Below are 19823 nucleotides of genomic sequence, written 5' to 3' on the forward strand. Positions count from 1 at the left end.
GTGCCCTGTGCTGCGGCTTCCGAGCTCAGGTCCTTTCAGGTCCACGAGGAACCTGCTTTCCCCAAGTTTGCCCAGTAGTCGTCCTTACAACCCATGGGGCAATAATGACTCATCTGTAACCCCCTCCCCCCAGTCCCTTCTTCATCATTTTGTCAGTGGCTTGAGTGTATTACAGTCTCCTGAAGCAAATTGTTTTCAGGGTCTGGCTTCCCTGTGAGGTGGGTCTGGCCTCCCTCCACCTTCCATTTCTTGCTGTGTTGGGAGGCTCTGGACATTGGGGCATTAACGGATGCATTCAGTCAGCAGCCAGCAGCAGGTGGTTCTACCTAACTGCTTATTCCTCTTTACTCCTAAGACAATATCCTCTTGAAGAAATGCTGGCTACAGCAAACTTTGGTTTTTACCAAGAGTTCCCGCCAATCACAGGCTTGCCCTGGCATTTGGACACTGGGAGGGGAGGGTTGCTATAAAATCCGTGAAAACATGGACTACCTCAGAAATGTATACATAAAAATGATCGAACACAGTGGTCTCTTCCTTCGGAAGCTGTGAAATTTGACTAATGTCCCCTCCTTTTATGTTTTAGTTTTCCTGTGTTACAGTGACGAGATGCTGTTTTGTGAAGTTGCTGCTGACAGTGGTTAGAAAAATAGGCTGACTTTGAACCACACTTCCACAGCAAAGCTTGGGGCACTCCACCTTCAGAGTGCTTTCACTTAGATTCCAATTTAAAAAGCAAAAAGCATTTTATGCCAATGTAGTGTGCACACCTGTTACCCTAGCACCAGGAGGCAGAGTCAGGAAGATCTCCAGCTCAAGACCGGACTGTGCTACATAATGAGTTCAAGACCAGCCTGGGATATGTATCCAGACGCTGACTTAAAGACCCAATACAAGACAAACGACATAAAAAAGTTTCAAGACTTTTTCTCCCTAGAGAGCACTCGGAACAGTGTCTTCCCCGGGGGTTTCTCGTTCTGCTTTGCAGCAGTCCTCACTTAAGATCGTGCCAGTGATGGGAGGGGTAGGGTGAAGTGGAGGGTGCGGAGCAGCCTAAGGCGGAACCAGCCACTTAGTGTGCTGTCACTTATTGGCTAGCCAAAAGGACCTTGACCAACCGGGAACTGCCTGGTCGTCATGGCAACGAGACACGCTAACGCTGGTGTCCCGGGAGGCTGGCTTTCTGACTGAGCAGCGAGGATGGCGGCGCAGAACTTGTATGGTCCTGGAGTCCGGATGGGCAACTGGAACGAAGATGTCTATCTGGAGGAGGTGCGCAGGTTGCTGCCCCGTTCCTAGGATCGCAGAGCCTGTCCTGCACGCTCCCTCTTTGCTGCTCTGAGCACTTAGCCTCTTACCCAGCCTCACCATGTCCCCCATGCTCTTTGACCAACCCGAGGTAGCTCATCTGCTGTCTCTGTGCACCCAGCCTCACTGAGGGTCCCCATTTCATGGTTCCCGAACCCAGAGCAAGCACAGCTTGCCTCCTCCCCCTCCCGGGTTCTCTGCTTTCACCAGCTTTGTGGCACCCCTAGGTGTTGGGAAGGTTCTGGGGTTACGAGTATATGGAGAGGGCTGGGCTTTTCACATGCTCACCTCACAGTCAGGAGGACCCTGGTAGAGGCTGCTGGCCTTCAAATACCATTCTGTTGTTGTTTGTTTGTTTGTTTTTTGGGACAGGGTTTCCCTGGGTCGTTTTTGTGCCTGTTCTGGATCTCGCTCTGTAGACCAGGCTGATCTTGAACTCACAGAGATCCACCTGGCTCTGCTTCCTGAGTGCTGGGATTAAAGGCGTGCGCCACCACCGCTCGGCTCCAAATACCATTCTTTTTCTTTTTTTTGGTTTTTCGAGACAGGGTTTCTCTGTGTAGCTTTGCACCTTTCCTGGAACTCACTTGGTAGCCCAGGCTGGCCTCGAACTCACAGAGATCCGCCTGGCTCTGCTTCCTGAGTGCTGGGATTAAAGGCGTGCACCACCACCGCCTGGCCCCAAATACCATGCTTAGAGAAAACTGAGAGGGGAAATGCACGGAGAAGAAAAGGAGATGGCCCCTATGCTTACTTAACCTATCCAGAAACAACTGTTGTTGATCACATTTCCTTTTGTCTTTGAACTTGAGATGCTTCTGAGGGAAAAGCTACCATTACATGTGCTCTGCAACAGCTCCGCCCTGGACTCCCCTTTACTCTGTCTCTTCCCCCCAGGAGCGCATGAGAGATTTCCTAGACAAGAGGGAGAAGGGAGAACTTCTTATACAGAGGAACAGAAGGCTGAAAAAGAACATCTTGAGACCGGTAATGTCTAATTCCCATCCCAGGTTGAAACTGTTGTCAAATTCAGTGTGAGTCAAGCAAGGGGAATCTCCATAAACAACTAACCATTTTGGAAACTTAAAAAACAAAACAAAACCAAAAAACCTGAAAAGTGCAGTGTTTAAAATCCTCCAAGATTTTAGAAACAGAAGGGAAATATGCCTTTAATTACGTTTACTTAATTATGTTTGCCTGTAAAGGGGTGGATTGATGCTTGCCCAAGTAAAGTGCCTTTCAGTTGCTGCTCAAAAATCTTTAACAAGTGTTGAATGACTTGAGAATGGAACCAGCCTGTGTGAACTCCAACAGCTTCGCTTGACCTTGCTTAGGGTCATTGGGAACTTTCTTGATAAAGTGGAAGGGAAGGACACTAAGGATGGGAAGCAGGGAGGGAGGGAAGACCTTATTGAAATGGTGCCACTCTAAGAAGGAAAGGAGGTACACTCGGGAGGGGCCTTGGTCTCAGCAGCTAAGAAACTGATTGGCTTATTGGAAAATTCCCGTTCAAATTGTAGATGGAGCTTTCGGTAACCGAAGATGGATTTGCCCACTATGGCGATAAAGTGATCCTTGTGAATCCTGACCACCCCCGGGGGGAGGAAGCTGGCTTGTTTCAGGAAGGAGACCTGAGCCTGTGTATGAGCCCAGATGAAGTTAAAGCCCAGATATCTGATGAACTGGAAGTGCCCTGTGGTGTGAGTGCTGTGCGGACCACCACCCCGACGGGCAGGAACACCTTCACCATTCTGAGGTAGAGACGCTCAGTGTCAGCATTGCAGAATCTGCTTGGATTTGTAGCTTACAAATCTCTGAGATGAGGAGAAGCTAGTAAGCGTTTGTCTCATACGTGCGAGGACCTGAGTGGGATTCCTAGAAAGCCCATTAAAAAAAGACTAGTGTGGTGGCACACTCTTGCAAGCCCAGCACCGGGGAGGAAGAGACATGCAGACCTCTGAGACTTGCTAGCCAGCCAGCCTAGCTTACTTGATGAATTTCAGGCCAAGTGAGACAGTCTTTTTTCTTTCTTCCTTTTCTTTCTTTGTTTGTTTCTTTGTTTGTTTTTCTTTCTTTCTTTTTCTTTTTCTTTTTTTTTTTTTAAGGTGACCAGCACCTGAGGAATACCACTGCGTACACACACAAATACACACAGACAAACACAGACAGATGGACACCCGCACACACGGACACGGACACACACACACTGGGATCAGGCAGTCATGGCTGCAGGCAGAGGTTATGTGAACATTTTCTGACGTCATACCTTGCTTACTTACCTGAGAACTACTGCCGAGGACCCTTCACACACCTATTTGCCCAAGACGACAGGTTAATTAGCTATTGTGTTCAATTCAAAACATTTGCTTCTCGATGGTCAGATCCAGAGAACTGAACATATGTTCTGCCTGGAAGCAGAGAAGGCTCCCCCCCCCCCAGCAGTGTTTGCAGGATGCTTTGTGCTCAGCAGAGTACTCTCGTTGTTCTGGATGTTACGCTAGCTTCACAATACAAATATGCCGTTTCACAAAAGGCCACAGGAGGTGGGTTCTACTCTTTTACAGTCATCTACCAACAATTGACCTGAGGGTTTGGAAAGGACCCACAACACCCTTAGAGACACACAATAACAACAAAACCACCACTTTCCCTCTGCTGAGGACTTTGTGACAATACTTCAGTGACAAGATAGAGCCTGCCTTCTGCAGCCTTCACTGAATTTTTCTTGAGTCCAGATGGTTTGTGGTAAAACAACTTCAAGGTGATGACCATTTCTGTCCCTGGAAGGTTATGGGGGTGGGGCATTGTATTCAATGTCTGCAGAGGTATAACCTTGGCTCTGTCTGATAACGTCAGCATACATGAACAGAAGTTCTCGGCTAGTGTTGACATGGCATGCTTTAGTCCACTCCGGTCAATGACTACAGAATGGGGAGGCTCTGAGTTTGACCTGTGGGACAGAGTAGGGGATAGTATGCTCATACTAGCTGGATGTTGAGGCTAAAACAAAAGAACTTTTATAGGGGGTCATGGTAGTTTACAGCTGTAACCCCAGCACTCCCAGGAGGCTGAGGCAGGAGGATTCCTCCAAGGTCCATGTTAGTTTGGGCTACATGGTGGGTCTAAGGCCAGTCTTCAGTGTGAGACTGTCTCAAAACACCAAAAAAGCAAAACCACACATTTCTCAAAGATATGAATAGATTAATACATGAAAAAGACAAAAAAAGCCTTTTAGTTGTTGCTCAGGAATATTTCAGTTAATGTTGCACAAATTGATGATGGGTTCCAGCACATGATTCTCATCAGTCTCTCAGACTGATATCATCTCGGATGACTGAGGTCTTTGCCTGGCAAATAAAACAGTCCAGGAGAGGAACTTTTGTTATTTTATTTAGTACAGTATAAGCTGTCAAGAAAAGCATAGGAATGATGGTAAGGCAGAGTCCTCACTCTCTCCTGTTACTCCAACCCTCCAGGGACAGCACAAACAGTGATGCTGTGGACCCGGTCCTTAGATACGGGCAGAGCTTCTGCCTCGGGATACCAGCAGGGCTGGAATGCAAGACGGTGAGTCTCCTTGTGCATGCCTATGGTCATCTATCATTCTTGTTTACCGCCAATAGCTACCTCCAGAAGGGACTGTCCAGACGGTGGACTCCATTTCTGCTGTCACTGTGGATTCAGTCTGTGGGTTCCAGTGGGCATTTTGTACCTCGTTCTTTCCTCTTAACCACAAGTAACAAAACAAACAAAGAGCATCCCTGTCCTTAAAAGCTAAGGAGTGAGGACAGCAAAGTCTTCTTTGCAATGCAGCTGTCAAAAGGCAAAAGTTGATACCACTTTAAACAGTAAATTAAATGACTGGGTTAACTAACACTTGTTATATGCTGCCAATACCAGCAAGATATACATTGCCCAGACTAATCTTGAACTCCTGGACTCAAAGTGATCCTCCTGTCTCAGTGTCCTATCAAATATCTAGGACTATAGGCATGGACCATTGTGTCCAGCTCTGGCATTTTAAATTTTTGATTAACAAATATGTTTTTATCTAAGAAGCAATAAGGGCAATATGAGTTTGCAGAAGCCAGGAAGCTTGAGCCTCCGAGATCCTCTTTTACTTTGGAGATAATGAAGTATAATAGGCCAGGTGTGGTGGCACACACCTATAAACCCAGCACTTGAGAGGTTGAGGCTGGAGCATTGCCTTAAGTTTGAGACTCATCTGGGCTATAGAATGAGACCTCTCGCAACAAAACAAAACACACAGCAGAACCAGATAAACTCGTGCTTGAATTTCACATGCGAGCTGTGTAACAGGGATTTGTGCAAATTAACCGTCTGAGTCAGTGGCTCATAAAATTTGAGCACCATGTCAGGCAATGCTGTAATTGCTTCACACATATTAACTCCATTTTTTTTTTCTTCAAATGGGTCTCTGACAAAGAATACTGGGAACATAGACGTTCAGCTACTGGGTGTCAGAGCTAGGACTGTCTGCACTGCTACGGTTTGGAAGTGAAATGTCCCCCCATAGGCTCCTGTGTTTGAACATTGAGTTCCCAACTGGCAGAGCTCTTTTGGGAGTTGGGGACCAGCTGGAAGAAGTGATTTGCAGTGGGGGAAAGGCCTTATAGCTCTTTCTGGTTCTGGCCCAGTCTCTCTGCTCCTTGGTCCATAGGCGCAGGCACAGCCATAAGCTGTTCCTGTTGCCGAGTCTTCCCCACCACGAGAGACTAACTCCTGAAACCGGGAGCCCAGCTAAGCCCCCCCCCCCCCCCCCCCCCCCCCCCCCCCCCCCCCCCCCCCCCCCCCCCCCCCCCCCCCCCCCCCCCCCCCCCGCAAGCTGTGTCTCGCGAGGATTTGACGCCAGCCTCGAGAAAATGACACCAACGGGAGATTCCAGTGTTGCCTGATGTAACATTATATCATCATTTTTTGGCACCACTAAGCCAAACCAATGGTGCCAGTCAAACCATGCCATGCATAGGTGTCGATCTGCAGCCTGAGTTTAGATGCAAAAGCGAAACACGAAGTCATCGAGGCAGGGGTGTAGCATCCAGAGATGAACCCACCAGCATCTGGCCTTTTCTATCTGTGCTTTCCTATGTGTCTTCTTGAAAACACAAGACTCGGCTGTGACCACAATGAACACCCAGGTTCTTTCTACTGCAGGGTTTTCAAAGCTCTTCTTAGCATTATATTTAAGGAATGCCGAATGTATTGCTGTGTGGCAGTACTATAGTTACCCAGCCTTTGTTCTATGCCCAGGCAGTCTCTTTTCCTCCCCTCTTCTGTTGCTCTTACTATTCAGCTCAGGCTGGCCTTGAGCTAGTGATCTTGCCTCAGCTTCCTGAGTACTGGGATCACAGGTGCGTGCCACCATACCCAGCTAATTGGATTTGTTATTCAATTTTCGATCACATCTAAAGTTCCATGTGTATATATATGTGTGTCAATGCTTAAATCTCATCCCCCTCAAACCCTAGTTAGTGAGTCGATCTTCCAAATAGATTTTTTTGGGCACAGATTTACTGCTATCAAGAATGCGAATACAATTATTAGAAGTATTATACCTATAATTTCATCACTTGGGGTACTGAAGCAGGAGGATTGCCACAAATTCCAGGCCAGCCTATGTCACAGAGTGAAATCCCCCCCCCTACTCTTTTAAGATAATATGTGCGGGGCTGTGGTGGTGCACGCCTTTAATCCCAGCACCTAGGAGGCAGAGCCAGGCGGATCTCTGAGTTCCAGGCCAGCTGGTCTACAGAGTGAGTTCCAGGACAGCCAGGGCTACACAGAGAAACCCAGTCTCAAAAAAAAAAAAAAAAAAAAAAAAAAGATAACACGTAACCAGTTCTTTCTTAATTGATTATGCCAATTTGTACTCTCAGCAACAGTAAGTACAAGCGGCCCTGGAGCGTGACAAACATCCTAATTTAAATCTTTGCTGATCTTATGGACAGACAGGAAAGGGTATGTAAATGTTGTAGCCCCTGTTTCCTTTCTGTCCCTGTTCTTTTGCCCCCTCCCCCCATAATCCTCATTTTTCTTCCTCATTTGCCCTGGGAACCATGTGGTCTTTGTCTCTGTCCTGATTCGGGCTTGCATCTCTGCCCGTAACATCTCTGCCCTTTCTATGGGTGATTTGATTTTTTATATTTGTTGTGTTTTAAATTGTAGTCATTTTAATTGTATTTTTTGAGACAAATCTATCAGCTTTCCTTTGAAGTTATTTCTCTCTCTCTCTCTCTCTCTCTCTCTCTCTCTCTCTCTCTCTCTCTCTGTGTGTGTGTGTGTGTGTGTGTATGTGTGTGACACGATTTAGGAGTCAGTTTTCACCTCCCACTTTGTTTGAGACAGGGTCTTGTTTCTGTCTCACACTGCGTATTCCAGCCTAGCTGGACCAAGGGATTGCAGACAATTCTCTCCTCTCTGCTTCCCGTCTCACCACAGGACTGCTGGGGTCGCAGATGTACATGCTACTGCATCTAGCTGTTCCATGTGGGCCCGTGGATGCAAACGCAGGCCATGGGCTTGTGGGGGAACAGCTTTTGTTCAGTGAGTCAGCTCCTTAGTCCCTCCATTGCTCTTAAGGTTTAATCTGTTAGAGATCCGATAAGAAGAAAAGCAAGTATTAATTTCTAGACATTTGCAGTTTGATATTTGTTTAAATTTATTCTTTAATACACTTGAGATTTATTTTGGCAAAGGGTTTTGCACCTGAGTTTCCCAAATGACCGTCCGTCTCACATGTTAGCTCTCGACTAATTCTTTTTCCCGACACACTGTGCTTCCCTAAGCATATATTAAATTATCCTATGCACCGTAAACTCTTCCTGAAGGTTCTATTTTGATCCACTGGAGTCATCTATTTTTACTCCAGGACTGTAGTGTTGTAATTATACAGCGCCGTAATACACTTTGACAGATCTTTGTTTCTTCCCATTACCTCTCTTTGTCTGGATTACATTAGGAATTAATCTTTGAGTTAAATGCGATAATTATCTTTTCCAATCCCTCTGCCTGTGCAGGGAAAAGTCACTTTGTGTTTGGTTGGCACTGTAATACTGAGTGCTTTTGTAAGGCATCTCTCAACTTCTCTCAGGAAGGCTTTTAGCTCCTGATCAGGTTTTATGACTTGCTTCACACGGTTGGAGCACTGGTCTTGATATTGTTATTCCTCCCTGTCTGCTTTTGAATGTCATGGCAGCAAAGCTCCTTTCTACCGAGGTCCAGCTCATCCTCTCTCTCCATAGTACACACCAGCCCTCTTTACATTCTTCATGCCAGTCGTGGTCCAGTCCTCATTGATTTGATCTGGCTTCTGCAGAATACCTCTAAACATAGGAGATGCTTTTACTAGGCCTTGTATCCCTTGTATGCCACCTTGGGAATCATTAGTCCCATGGGGGACAGTCAACATCCAGAGGGTAGCTCTTATCCACAGCTCATCACCTCTCTTGCTGAGTAGAAAATGTACAGAGGATTATAACTCACTTATGCCTCCCTTGTTGTACCTCAAGCACCACTTAATGGATAAAAAGCACCCACAAAGGGCCAACAGATGGCTCAATGGTTAAGAGCACTTGTTCCTTTTGTAGAAGACCTGGGTTCATTTCTCAGCACGCACACAGTGGCTCACAACCAGTCCCAGAGGATCTAAAGCCCTCTTCTGACCTCGGCAGGCACCCGAAATGCACCTAGCACATATGTATACACACTGACAAAACACTCATATGCACAAATTAAATAAATCTAAAAATTTAAAACACATTGAAACCTTGTTAAAAGACAGAGAAACCACATTCATGTTCAAGGTGAAGGTGAACATGCAAAGTGCTAACAAAGCGAGAACATTCTGGACTTTAGCAGGATGGGACGGCTCTTGAGAAAGTGTATCCACGCAGCTGACACCCATTCCCAATGGGAACATGGATTCCAGATGGTCAGGGTCACTGTAGAGTCATGATCAAGTGCCAGCTGTGACGGCTCCAGCCTGAAGAGCACTTCATTTTAGGGGCCCAGTTTCAGCAATGTTAGAGTGCATGAGATGCAGACCCAGGTCCCATGTTTTGAAAGAGAAGGCGAACAGGAAACGGAGTATGGAAAATGTCTTATTTTTCTGTTGCTGAGACAAAACACCATGACCAAGGCAACAGAAAAGAAAGCACTTACTTTGGAAATTCACGGTTCCAGATTGTTAAGAGTCCATGACCATCATGGCAGGGAGAATGACATCAGGTAGGCGGAGATGGTACCGGAACAGTAGCTGAGAGCTCATATCTGATCTTTAAGCAGGAAGCAGAAAGATAGCTAACTGAGAATGGAGTGGGCTTTTGAAATCTCAAAACCCACCCCCAGTGGCACACCTCTCCCAATAAGACTACACCTCCTAATCCTTCCCAAACAGTCTCACCAACTGGGGACCAAGTACTCAAGCATATGAGTGTGGGGGCCATTCTCACTCAAACAATCACAGGAGAGAGAAGAGGGGCATAGGGAAGGAGGGAGGAAGGGAAAGAGGGGGGAAAACACTATTCTGACAGTATATTCACAAGGATAGGGAGAGTTGTTTTCTCATAGGACGGGTAGGAACAGGGTTCTAGGTGTTTTTTGTGCCTGCTTGCTGTGCACTGGTCTCCTGTTCCCCAGTTTCCTTGGCAGCCGTGACTCAGATCATGTCCTGTTTGCAGCTGTATTTATCAAGTGACCACAGGTCCCTTCTGAAGTCTTCCAAGAAGTCCTGGCTCCAGGAGGTGATTCTGACAGATGAGGTCTCCCACCTGAACTGCTGGCAGGTCACCTTCCTCGATCCCCAGCTGCGCCTGGAATATGAAGGCTTTCCAGTCAAGGTGAGCTTGGCATGTGGGACATCGGGGCCTGTGGCCTGTGGAAGGAAGAGCTGTGACTCACACCTACCTGCTGGTCAAGTGGAGGCTCACTGTAGCTCCAGCAGCAAGAAGACTTTTTCTTGTTCTTTCATTTGTAACTTAAATGTGGGTAGCACTGGTTTGTGCCGAGGCAGCACTTGGAATTCCTGTCTCTCAACCCTGGCTGCAGGTTAGAATCACTCCCCCGAGCAGTACAAGACCCAGGGTCCCTGGAACCTCTTAATACAGGCTGGCAGCTCTGTATGAGATCCCACATGCAATATGGCTTCCCAACCTGATCTGTAGAAGCCTTCCTCCCTCCCCCGTCTCCACCCTCCTTCTTCTTTCTCTCCCTTTCTCCTGCCCCCTCACTTCCTTCCCTCCTTTTTTTCCCTCCCTCCCCTCTCTTCTTTTCCCTCTCCCCCTCTTCCTGTCTTCTCTTTCTTTCTATGTACCCCCACCTGTTCCCCTCCATTTGCTTCTCTTTTATCTTCTTTATCTCCTCCCTCCCCTTCTTACTCCCTTTCTCTCCTCTCTGTAGCTGAAGTTTTCCTTGTCCTGCCCGGCTCCCACAGCCCTGCAGCAGCTTGGACCCAAGTAAACACACAGAGGCTTATATTAATTAAAACTGCTCGGCCATTAGCTCAGGCTGACTATGGACTAGCTCTTACACTTAAATTAACCCATAATTCTTACTTATGTTTAGCCACGTGGCTTGGTACCTTTTCTCAGTTCTGCCTTCACATCTTGTTTCCTCTTTGTCTGGCTGGCGACTCCTGGCTCAGCCTTCCTGTTCCCAGAATTCTCCTCTCTGCTTATCTCGCCTATATTATACTTCCTGCCTGGCTACTGGCCAATCAGCATTTTTTTTTTTGTGTGTGTTTTTGAAAATGGCTTTTTTTTTTTACTTTATCTTGCAGAATTCTTGTCAGCACATACAGTTACACTTAACATTCAATAGGTACATAATGTCACAAAGTATTTAGAGTATTATATATGAGCCTCCATGAACACTGTTTATATATTTTTCCTTTCCCAAGTAATGCTGCTGTGAACATTATTGCCCACATACATTATTGCCCACATCTTTACCTGTCTTCTAGCATTTCTTCTTTTTTTGTTTTTTTGTTTTTGTTTTTTTTCCAGACAGGGTTTCTCCATGTAGTTTTGGTGCCTGTCCTGGATCTCGCTCTGTAGACCAGGCTGGCCTCGAACTCACAGAGATCCACCAGGCTTTGCCTCCCGAGTGCTGGGATTAAAGGCATGTGCCACCGCCACCCAGCTTTTCTTTCTTTTTATGTTTTGAAAGGATGGAATCTTACTTTGTTGCCCAGGCTGGTCTCAGACTACTGAGTTATCTTGCAGTCCTGTTTCAATCACCCTAGTATCTCACTCTGTAGATACATGTCACTGCTCCTGGCTTGCTTTAGTTTCTTTATGGAATATTCCTATGGGCAAAATAGTCGAGTTAAGAGCTATATACATTTTTAACTATAATGACTTCATTAGATTGTTTTCTCTAAAAAGCCACACTAGGTATGATGGTGCACGCCTTTAATCCCAGCACTTGAGAGGGAGAGGCAGGCAGATCTCTGTGAGTTTGAGGCCAGCCTCAGCTTCAGGAGCATCCTGGGTCAATACCCAGTTGCCCCAAGTTTAATCATGATGGGCATCTTATACATCAGCAAGGGGAAGAGCAAAAGACATCCCCATCTCAAGGTCAAGGTATAAAGTACCAACAAGTGTAGACTTTTCGAAACACCTGGTAACCATGCCCTTGGCCAAATCATCCTATTATGCAGCCCTGCTGGGGCAAAGCAAGCTCAGACTTTCTGACCTTGAGTAAGTCCTTACTAGGGAGCCTCTGTGGGCCTCCACAACCATTGACCTGTGGCCTCCGTGAGTATGTACCTGCATACATATATTCATACTCAGAATGAATAGATCTTCATTTTCATGATGTACTTATAGAGGCAATCTCTTCCATAGGTGGTCCTCCAAAAGAGTATGGAATGAGTACAGTCCTTTTTTCTGAGAAATAAATGTCGTCTTCCTCTCAAACCAAGTCTGTTGAAATTTTGTGAGTTGTGATCATAATGTGTAAACTTTGGGAACACATTTTCACACAGCTTGATATTTTGTTTGTTAAAGGCATGGTGGAGCTAGTTCCTGCTTCAGATACCCTCAGGAAAATCCAGGTGGAATATGGTGTGACAGGATCCTTTAAAGATAAACCACTAGCCGAGTGGCTGAGGAAATACAATCCTTCTTGCCACGTGGCTGGTGGCTTACCGGCGTCTTCACATGCTGCTGGTCATGGCGGCAGCTGCAGTGTCTCTCAGCATTTTATTTATCAACCAATGGGAACAATACATTCACAGCATGCAGAGCACCATCACCCATCATCTCCCCATCTCCCCTTCTCCCTTCTCCCTCCCCTCTCTTTCTGTCTTCATTCTGTAGCCCAGGCTGGCCCGAAACTCTCTGTCCTTCCAAGTTTCAGAACAGGCACCATTTTGCTTGACTTCAGTTCCCACCTCGAAATATCCTGGGAAGCTGAGGGAAGGGCTGGAGGCAGCAGGTGACTGAGGCAGGCATAGTCCCTGATCACTTTTGCTTCAGACTCTGGGCTAACTGTGACAGAACATGGAGCACGATCCTTTTGGGAGGTTGCCATGGTCACAGAGCAAGCTTGCTGCCTCTGCTTTTCAACAAGGCTTTGCTGCATAGAGAGGGAGGACTGGATAGGAATCACTGGGAACACCCAGCATCAGCAGCTTTGTAGGACTGGCCATTGGAGGGCCCACAGTCACAGATGCCTCTGAATCTGCCCCACACAGTGGGTCCATTTCTTCAAAGCTCTGGCAGGGGTTCCCGACTCCTGGAGGCTCTTTCACAGTTGTGTGGGGGTGGAGGATGGTCACCTTAGGTTGAAGGAAGCTTGGCAGAATTTTCTTTGTAGCCGTCCTCTCCTAGGTAGGCTTTCCTAGGATGGCAGTGGGTACAGTCTTCACTTCCTCTAGTCAGTGCCCCTGTAAGTTAGAGGTGTTCATGATACCTCCTTAGGGAGTTTTTCGAGGACCTAAAGGTTAGTTTGCACGACCAGCAGCCAGCTCATTGTGGCCTGGTGGTATGGCTGTGCTTCTTTGTAGGAGTAGTGTGGTTACAAGAATTCTTTGCTCCATGGCCGATTCACCTTGTGGTCCAGGGAGGTCTCTGAACCTCACCAGGCAACCTTGTATATCTGCCAAACAGAGAGCCTAGAACCCTAGCGGCCCCCCACCCCCACCCCAACCCAAGCTACCTCCCACATGCCACGGCTCTTTCAGTAGACCTCCAGCTGCACCTATGGCTGGACAGGCTGGGTACACCAGCTGTTGAGACGGGGTAAATGTGTATTGGGAAATGGGATGCCTCATGCAAGTGCTGCCAGAAAGGATGCTGGGAGATTGTGGGCAGGTGGGTTTGGAGACAATTCCAGTAGTGGGGCATTGCTGGGGCTTGGAAGCTGACAGGAAGGTGAGGGAGATCTTACAACGGAGCATGTCAGGAACTCCTCTCCCAAGGGAGAGCAGACAGGAGCTGACTGAGACTACTGAGAAAGAGAGAGAGAGAGAGAGAGAGAGAGAGAGAGAGAGAGAGAGAGAGAGAGAGAGAAAGAAAGAGAAAGAGAAAGAAAAATAAAGGGGCTAGAGAGATGGCTCAGAGGTTGAGAGCACTGGCTATTCTTCCAGAGGTCCTGAGTTCAATTCCCAGCAACCACATGGTGGCTCACAACTGTCTATATTGAGATCTGGTGCCCTTTCCTGGTGTGCAGGAAGAATACTGTATACATACTAAGTAAATAAATCTGAGAGAGAGAGAGAGAGAGAGAGAGAGAGAGAGAGAGAGAGAGAGAGAAAGGCTAGCCATGCCAGTCTGTTTGGCATGGTCAATGCTCATGTTTTGTTGTTTCATATATGACTGGGGTGGTCTTGGTCCAGACCATTATGATCATAGTGGCCTTAAGTAATGTGGAGTTCGGTTACGTGAGTTCTGTTACAGGAGAGCATAGCCTTGGGTACCAGGTGAGTTCACATGCTAGGGGCTACCCCTTTTTCCTTCTGGCAGTACCCATTTTACAAAAGTCAGGGTAATAAGATAAATTTTCTTTGGCCAGCTGTGGTGGTTCACATCTGAAGCAAGAGGATCATGAGTTCTAGGCTAGCTTAGGGTATACAGCCAAATCCCTGTCCCCAAAGGGTTATTTTTTCTAACTATAAGCACAATACATATTCACTTTCTGAGTCCTTAAAGTACAAATACTAAAATCACCATGATTAGTTCAATCTTCTAGAAGCAACCACTTTATTTATGATTTTTCTATGCATATGAATATATCCTGATATATATATATATATATATATATATATATATATATATATTCCAGAATGATACCATGAGTAGCTACAGAGACATCTCAGTGAGTAGAATCCACACACTGCTGCACAAGTGTGAGGACATGAGTTTTGATCTCAGCACCCATGTAAAAGGCAGGCGAGGACAAATGTACCCTGTAACCCTAGAGGTAGAGGCAGGGGGATTCCTGAGGCTTTCTGTCCAGCCAGTCTAGTTGATCATCTCCAGGGTCAGTGAGAGATCCTTCCTAAAGAATAAGGTGGAATACAACGGAGATATAGTGTCACTTCTGGACTCCACATGTGTGAGCACACACGTACAAGGCATACCCACACAAACATGTATGCATACCACACACACACACACACACACACATGCACACGCACAAGCACACACGAAATGCTGATTGTAGACACACACACACACACACACACACACACACATACTTAACATCATTAGCCATATTGACTTTGAATAATTGTTCTACCATGTAGCTGTCTACCATGATGTATTTTATCAAACCCATCATGGTCCTCCAGCCTTGTAGGTTATATATGTATTACATTGAAATAAATATATTAATCTTTTCTAGATTTTTACTTCTAGGAAATCGGACAGAGTGCTAATAGTATCCTCTTTTCCTGTCTCATAAAGGCAAATGAAAAACTTGTCATCTATCATCGCCACACAAACCGAGCCCTGGCTGCCCATCGGCATCTCTTCTTAAGGTATCACACTTCTGGGTACAGAAGAATTCCATAGTTGGCTCAGGTCATGCATGTAAAAGCAGAAATATTTGACTAAAAGTCTATGTCTAGTCATTCGAAGTAAAGATTCTTAGGTGCTGAATTAAGGACAAGGACATTTGACTTATTTTCATTGCCAAGGTTTATAAAAAGTTATTTAAAAGTAAAGACCAATTTTTGTTTTCATTTGTTGTTGATTTCATCTACTCTTAAGCATACTAAACAGTCAAATATGTGAAAAAACTTGTTAATGCTCAACATTATTTGAATATTTCTGCTCTATGATACAAAGATAACCACTCAGTTGGCATAACAAACATCTTATTTTGTCAAGTGACATTTTATTTTATAATTCAGAAAGAGGTTATTAAATTGATTAAGACAGTCAAAAGACAAAATTTAGTTAAATTCAAGAGTGGTCCATATGTTTATCACCTAGAATCTTGATTGGCCTAATTTTAAAATCCAACAGATTTCATTTTGCAGATACTTATTTTTAACACTAAAGAAACTTAATGTATTATATTTGAGAAATACTTTGTTAGAGATACCTACACTGCCCACACATCTATTGACTGGAATTATAACTGATACTTTTAAATATCATAATTATGATTTATGATGCTGAAATTCTGCTTTGTGTAGAACTTTGATGTTATTCAGTAAAGTCCTCACCGATGGGAGGATGTTGGCTATAAAAGGAACCTATGTGCTAGACCTCTGCAAATAGGGGTGAAATATTCCTGCAAATGCACCACAATTTAGGGGCTCTATTGCTCTTTGTAGAGTGGACTGATCCAAGAGGAATTTTCTAGGAGTGATGAGCAAATGTTCATGAGCATTGTCACTCAGTGTCTAACTGGAATCCATTCTTTTTTGCTCCAGGACCTATTTTGGGAAGGAAGTTGAGGTTGCAGCTCATACACATCTGGATTCACACAGAGTTGAAAAACCCAAGAACCACTGGATGCTGGTTACAGGGAATCCCAGGAACAGGTCGACCACCATGCTGGACCTCCCCAAACCTCCCTCAGATGACACCCGTGCCGTGGAGCAGGTCATGGGCATCAACACATAGTGACACATCAGGCAGACATGTGGCCTCGCAGGCCCTGCTCTCATCCGTTGTAGGTCTTAGAAGAAAGGAACAATGTTGGTGGTGCCCCAAGCAGTTTTTTTTTCCTCAGTAGGGTGCAGAACTCTATTAACTGTACTAAAAGAAATACCATATTAAAATTGTTGAACTAGAGATGGGGGCCTAGCTGTCAGCGGTAAACAGTGTTTGAAAATAATAGTATTTGAAGTGAGATCGGCTTTTGTTGATATCCTCATTGCAAAGAACTTGGTGCCTCCACTGAGAGCCCCTTGCCTAGCAGGCCCTGCAAGGCCAATGCTCCTGTCCAAAGCTGTGTTTATGTAATAAAAATGTCAGAAGTTTATGGATGTTTTGGTGTTGCTGTTTCTCCCCAATTTTCTTCCATGTGGTACAATGTGTAGTTCTGAGCTGTAGCTTTGCCTTGGAATTAAAATTCCCCTACAACTTTGCATCCTGAGTGCTGGGGTGGTCTGAAAAAAATCCTACTTTTGTTTCAGCCTCCAACCTGGGATGCCAGATCCTCTATTTAAGTGGGTATCGATGATCTTACAATGACTTCGTTACTGCAACAATCCCTGTACCTCTAGTGAAGCTTTGAAACTGACTCAATCATGATGTCATCCATGTGATAATAAAGGTCCCAATAATGGGCCTGGTGAGATGACTTAGTGATCAAGTGTGCATACTGCTCTTCCAGAGGACCTGAGTTGGGTTCTCAGCATCCATTTCAGGTGGCTGACAACCAACTGCCTGTAACTCCAGGTCCAGGAAAACTGGTGCCCTCTTCTGGCCTGCTCAGGCATTGCCCGCACATGCACAACCCCTCCCTGACATACTAACACACATAATTTTAAAAAATTAAAAAGGAGAAGTCTGGACAGAATGGATGTATATATTTCCATTTATTTGTTCAACTACTCATTCTCCCTTTGATCTATGTAAGATAGTATAATAGGAACAACGGCTACCCCAGCTTTGTAGGTGTAAGGCTACCCCCAGCTAGATGTGCTGAGTTGTAGAAAGTAGGTTACAGTAGGTTTTATGTAGATTAACTTGGGCTGGAGAACACTTCAAGAAGCAGACATAGGCACCAAAGGCCGAATAGCCTGTCTCTGTGTTGAAGTCACCTTGGGGAACAGTCCCAGTCACTAATGTCAGGACTCTGAATAGACATCTTGTCTCAAAGCTGGGTTCAGCCTGGGCGTTGAGTTTCTCCAGTGACTCTCAGATGGACCATGAGCTTTGAAAGGAGCCCCATAGACAAAGACCCAGACAAAAAACTAACAGTTCCTTGAGGTGACCAGAGAAGGCTTTTGTTAGCAGGTGCCAACCTGGCTACGTACTCCAGCACCTGAAGATCTTTGGCAACACCAATGCCCAGGCTACACTTCACATTACCAAACCAGAGCCTCCGAGGTAAGGCTTTAAAATGTACATGCTTGGGCACATCTTCAGAGAGCCTCATTTGGTTTACTTTGGGTAGAGTCCCAGTTTCCATACTGCAAGGAGACAGGGTTTCTCTGTGTAGCTTTGGAGCCTGTCCTGGAACTCACTCTGTAGCCTAGGCTGGCCTCAAACTCACAGAGATCTGCCTGTCTCTGCCTCCCGAGTGCTGGGATTAAAGGCATGCGCCACCACTGCCCAGCTAAAAAATGTTTTTATTTTATGTGTACGGGTGTTTTGACTGCCTGTATGTCTGTGCACCCATGATTCATTACCCATGAAAGACAGAAGAGGGCATCAGATCCCCTAGTACTGGAGTTAAAGATCATGTGAATGCTGGGAATCAGATCTTTGGAGGAGCAGAAACTGCTCTTAAACTCTGAGCCATCTCCACAGCCTACAGAATCTGTATTTTTTTTTAAAAAATTGCTAGTATATTTTAAGATAGAGTCACTGTCTTGGGAGGGGAGGGTAACGTGTGCTTTGGGTCTCCAAGGGCAAAGCCAGGCAGGTAGAGTTGGTTCACTTGCCTATCTGGGGAAGACATTCTGTTACAGCTAAAACCATCTGCCTACATAGCAACCAATTCTGGCCCATTCTCATTCCCATCACAAGGGCATCTTAATCCCTGTCTCCAGGATATGTCAATACCTACCATGAGGTCATGTGTGTGTGTGTGTGTGTGTGTGTGTGTGTGTGTGTGTGTGTGTGTGTGTAAGAGAAAACTCAGGGCTTGGAGGTACAGCTCAGTAATAGAGGGATACAAATGAACCCTGTGCCTCTCATACATGGGGTGCAGTCCCTAAAAGGACAAGCACTTTAGAACTGAGCTTGTTACTCATGTCACCTATACCTAAATATTGTCTCAGAACATTATAAAGGACCTTCATGCTTTTTATTATTTGTCACCACTCTCTGGTGTTACATATGAGGCATTATTCATGGCAAGTCCACACAGTTCCCAGCAGCAGAACTGGGGCTTTCCTTTCAGACTCCAGATCAAGGTTTTTTTTTTTTTTTTTTTTTTTTTTTAAATTTTATTTATTTGTATTTTATGTATGAATGCTCTGGATGTATTCCTGCACTCCAGAAGAGGGCATCAGATCCCATTATAGGTGGTGAGCCACCATGTGGTTGCTGGGAACTGAACTCAGAACCTCGGGAAGAGCAGCCAGTGCTCTTAACCGCTGAGCCATCTCTCCAGCCCATAGATGAAGGGTTCTTAATATAGCATTCTTGATTATTTTGGTTCAGGTAATTCTTTGTCAGAGGGCTGTCTTGTGTCTTGTTTGTCAGCATTAAATGACAGTAGCAGTCTTCCACTTGTTACAACCAAAGATATCACACACTGTAGTTTTTTTTTTTTTTAATTTAACTCTTTGCTCTTTAGGAGACCACCACTCAGCTCCCAAATAAATACACGGAGACTTATTCTTACTTATGAATGGCCTCAGCTTGGCTTGTTTGCAGCCAGCTTTTCTTTTCTTTTTTTTTTTTTTTTTTTTTTTGGTTTTTTCGAGACAGGGTTTCTCTCTGTAGCTTTGCGCCTTTCCTGGAACTCTCTTTGGAGACCAGGCTGGCCTCGAACTCACAGAGATCCGCCTGCCTCTGCCTCCCAAGTGCTGGGATTAAAGGCGTGCGCCACCACCGCCCGGCTGTAGCCAGCTTTTCTAAAATTATCCCGTCTACCTTTTGCCTTTGGGCTTCTACCTTTTTCTATTCTGTATACCTTTCTTTCCTTCTTACTCTGTGGCTGGTAGTGTGGCTGGGTGGCTGGCCTCTGACATCCTCCTCCGTTTCTCCCTTTTCTTTGCTCCTACCTCTTCTCTCTTTATCTCTCTCTTTTAATTCTCTCTGCCTGGCAGCCCCACCTATCCCTTTCCTGTCTAGCTATTGGCTGTTCAGCTCTTTATTGGGCCAATCTGGTGTTTTAGACAGACAAAGTAACACAGCTCC

The 19823-nt window shown here is 45.6% G+C and overlaps 1 protein-coding gene across 1 annotated transcript; it reads left to right on the forward strand.

The window, feature by feature from the left end:
- Positions 1–1126: 1126 nt before the first annotated feature.
- Cfap161 (cilia and flagella associated protein 161) lies at positions 1127–16771 on the forward strand. Its single transcript, XM_028873824.2, has 7 exons — positions 1127–1272; positions 2206–2295; positions 2829–3064; positions 4785–4875; positions 10008–10166; positions 15237–15310; positions 16214–16771. The coding sequence occupies exons 1-7, from the start codon at positions 1201–1203 to the stop codon at positions 16404–16406; spliced, it is 915 nt and encodes a 304-aa protein (XP_028729657.1). The 5' UTR covers positions 1127–1200; the 3' UTR covers positions 16407–16771.
- Positions 16772–19823: the final 3052 nt, after the last annotated feature.

Source organism: Peromyscus leucopus, chromosome 1 (genome assembly GCF_004664715.2).
Source record: "Peromyscus leucopus breed LL Stock chromosome 1, UCI_PerLeu_2.1, whole genome shotgun sequence".
NCBI classification, from domain to species: domain Eukaryota; kingdom Metazoa; phylum Chordata; class Mammalia; order Rodentia; family Cricetidae; genus Peromyscus; species Peromyscus leucopus.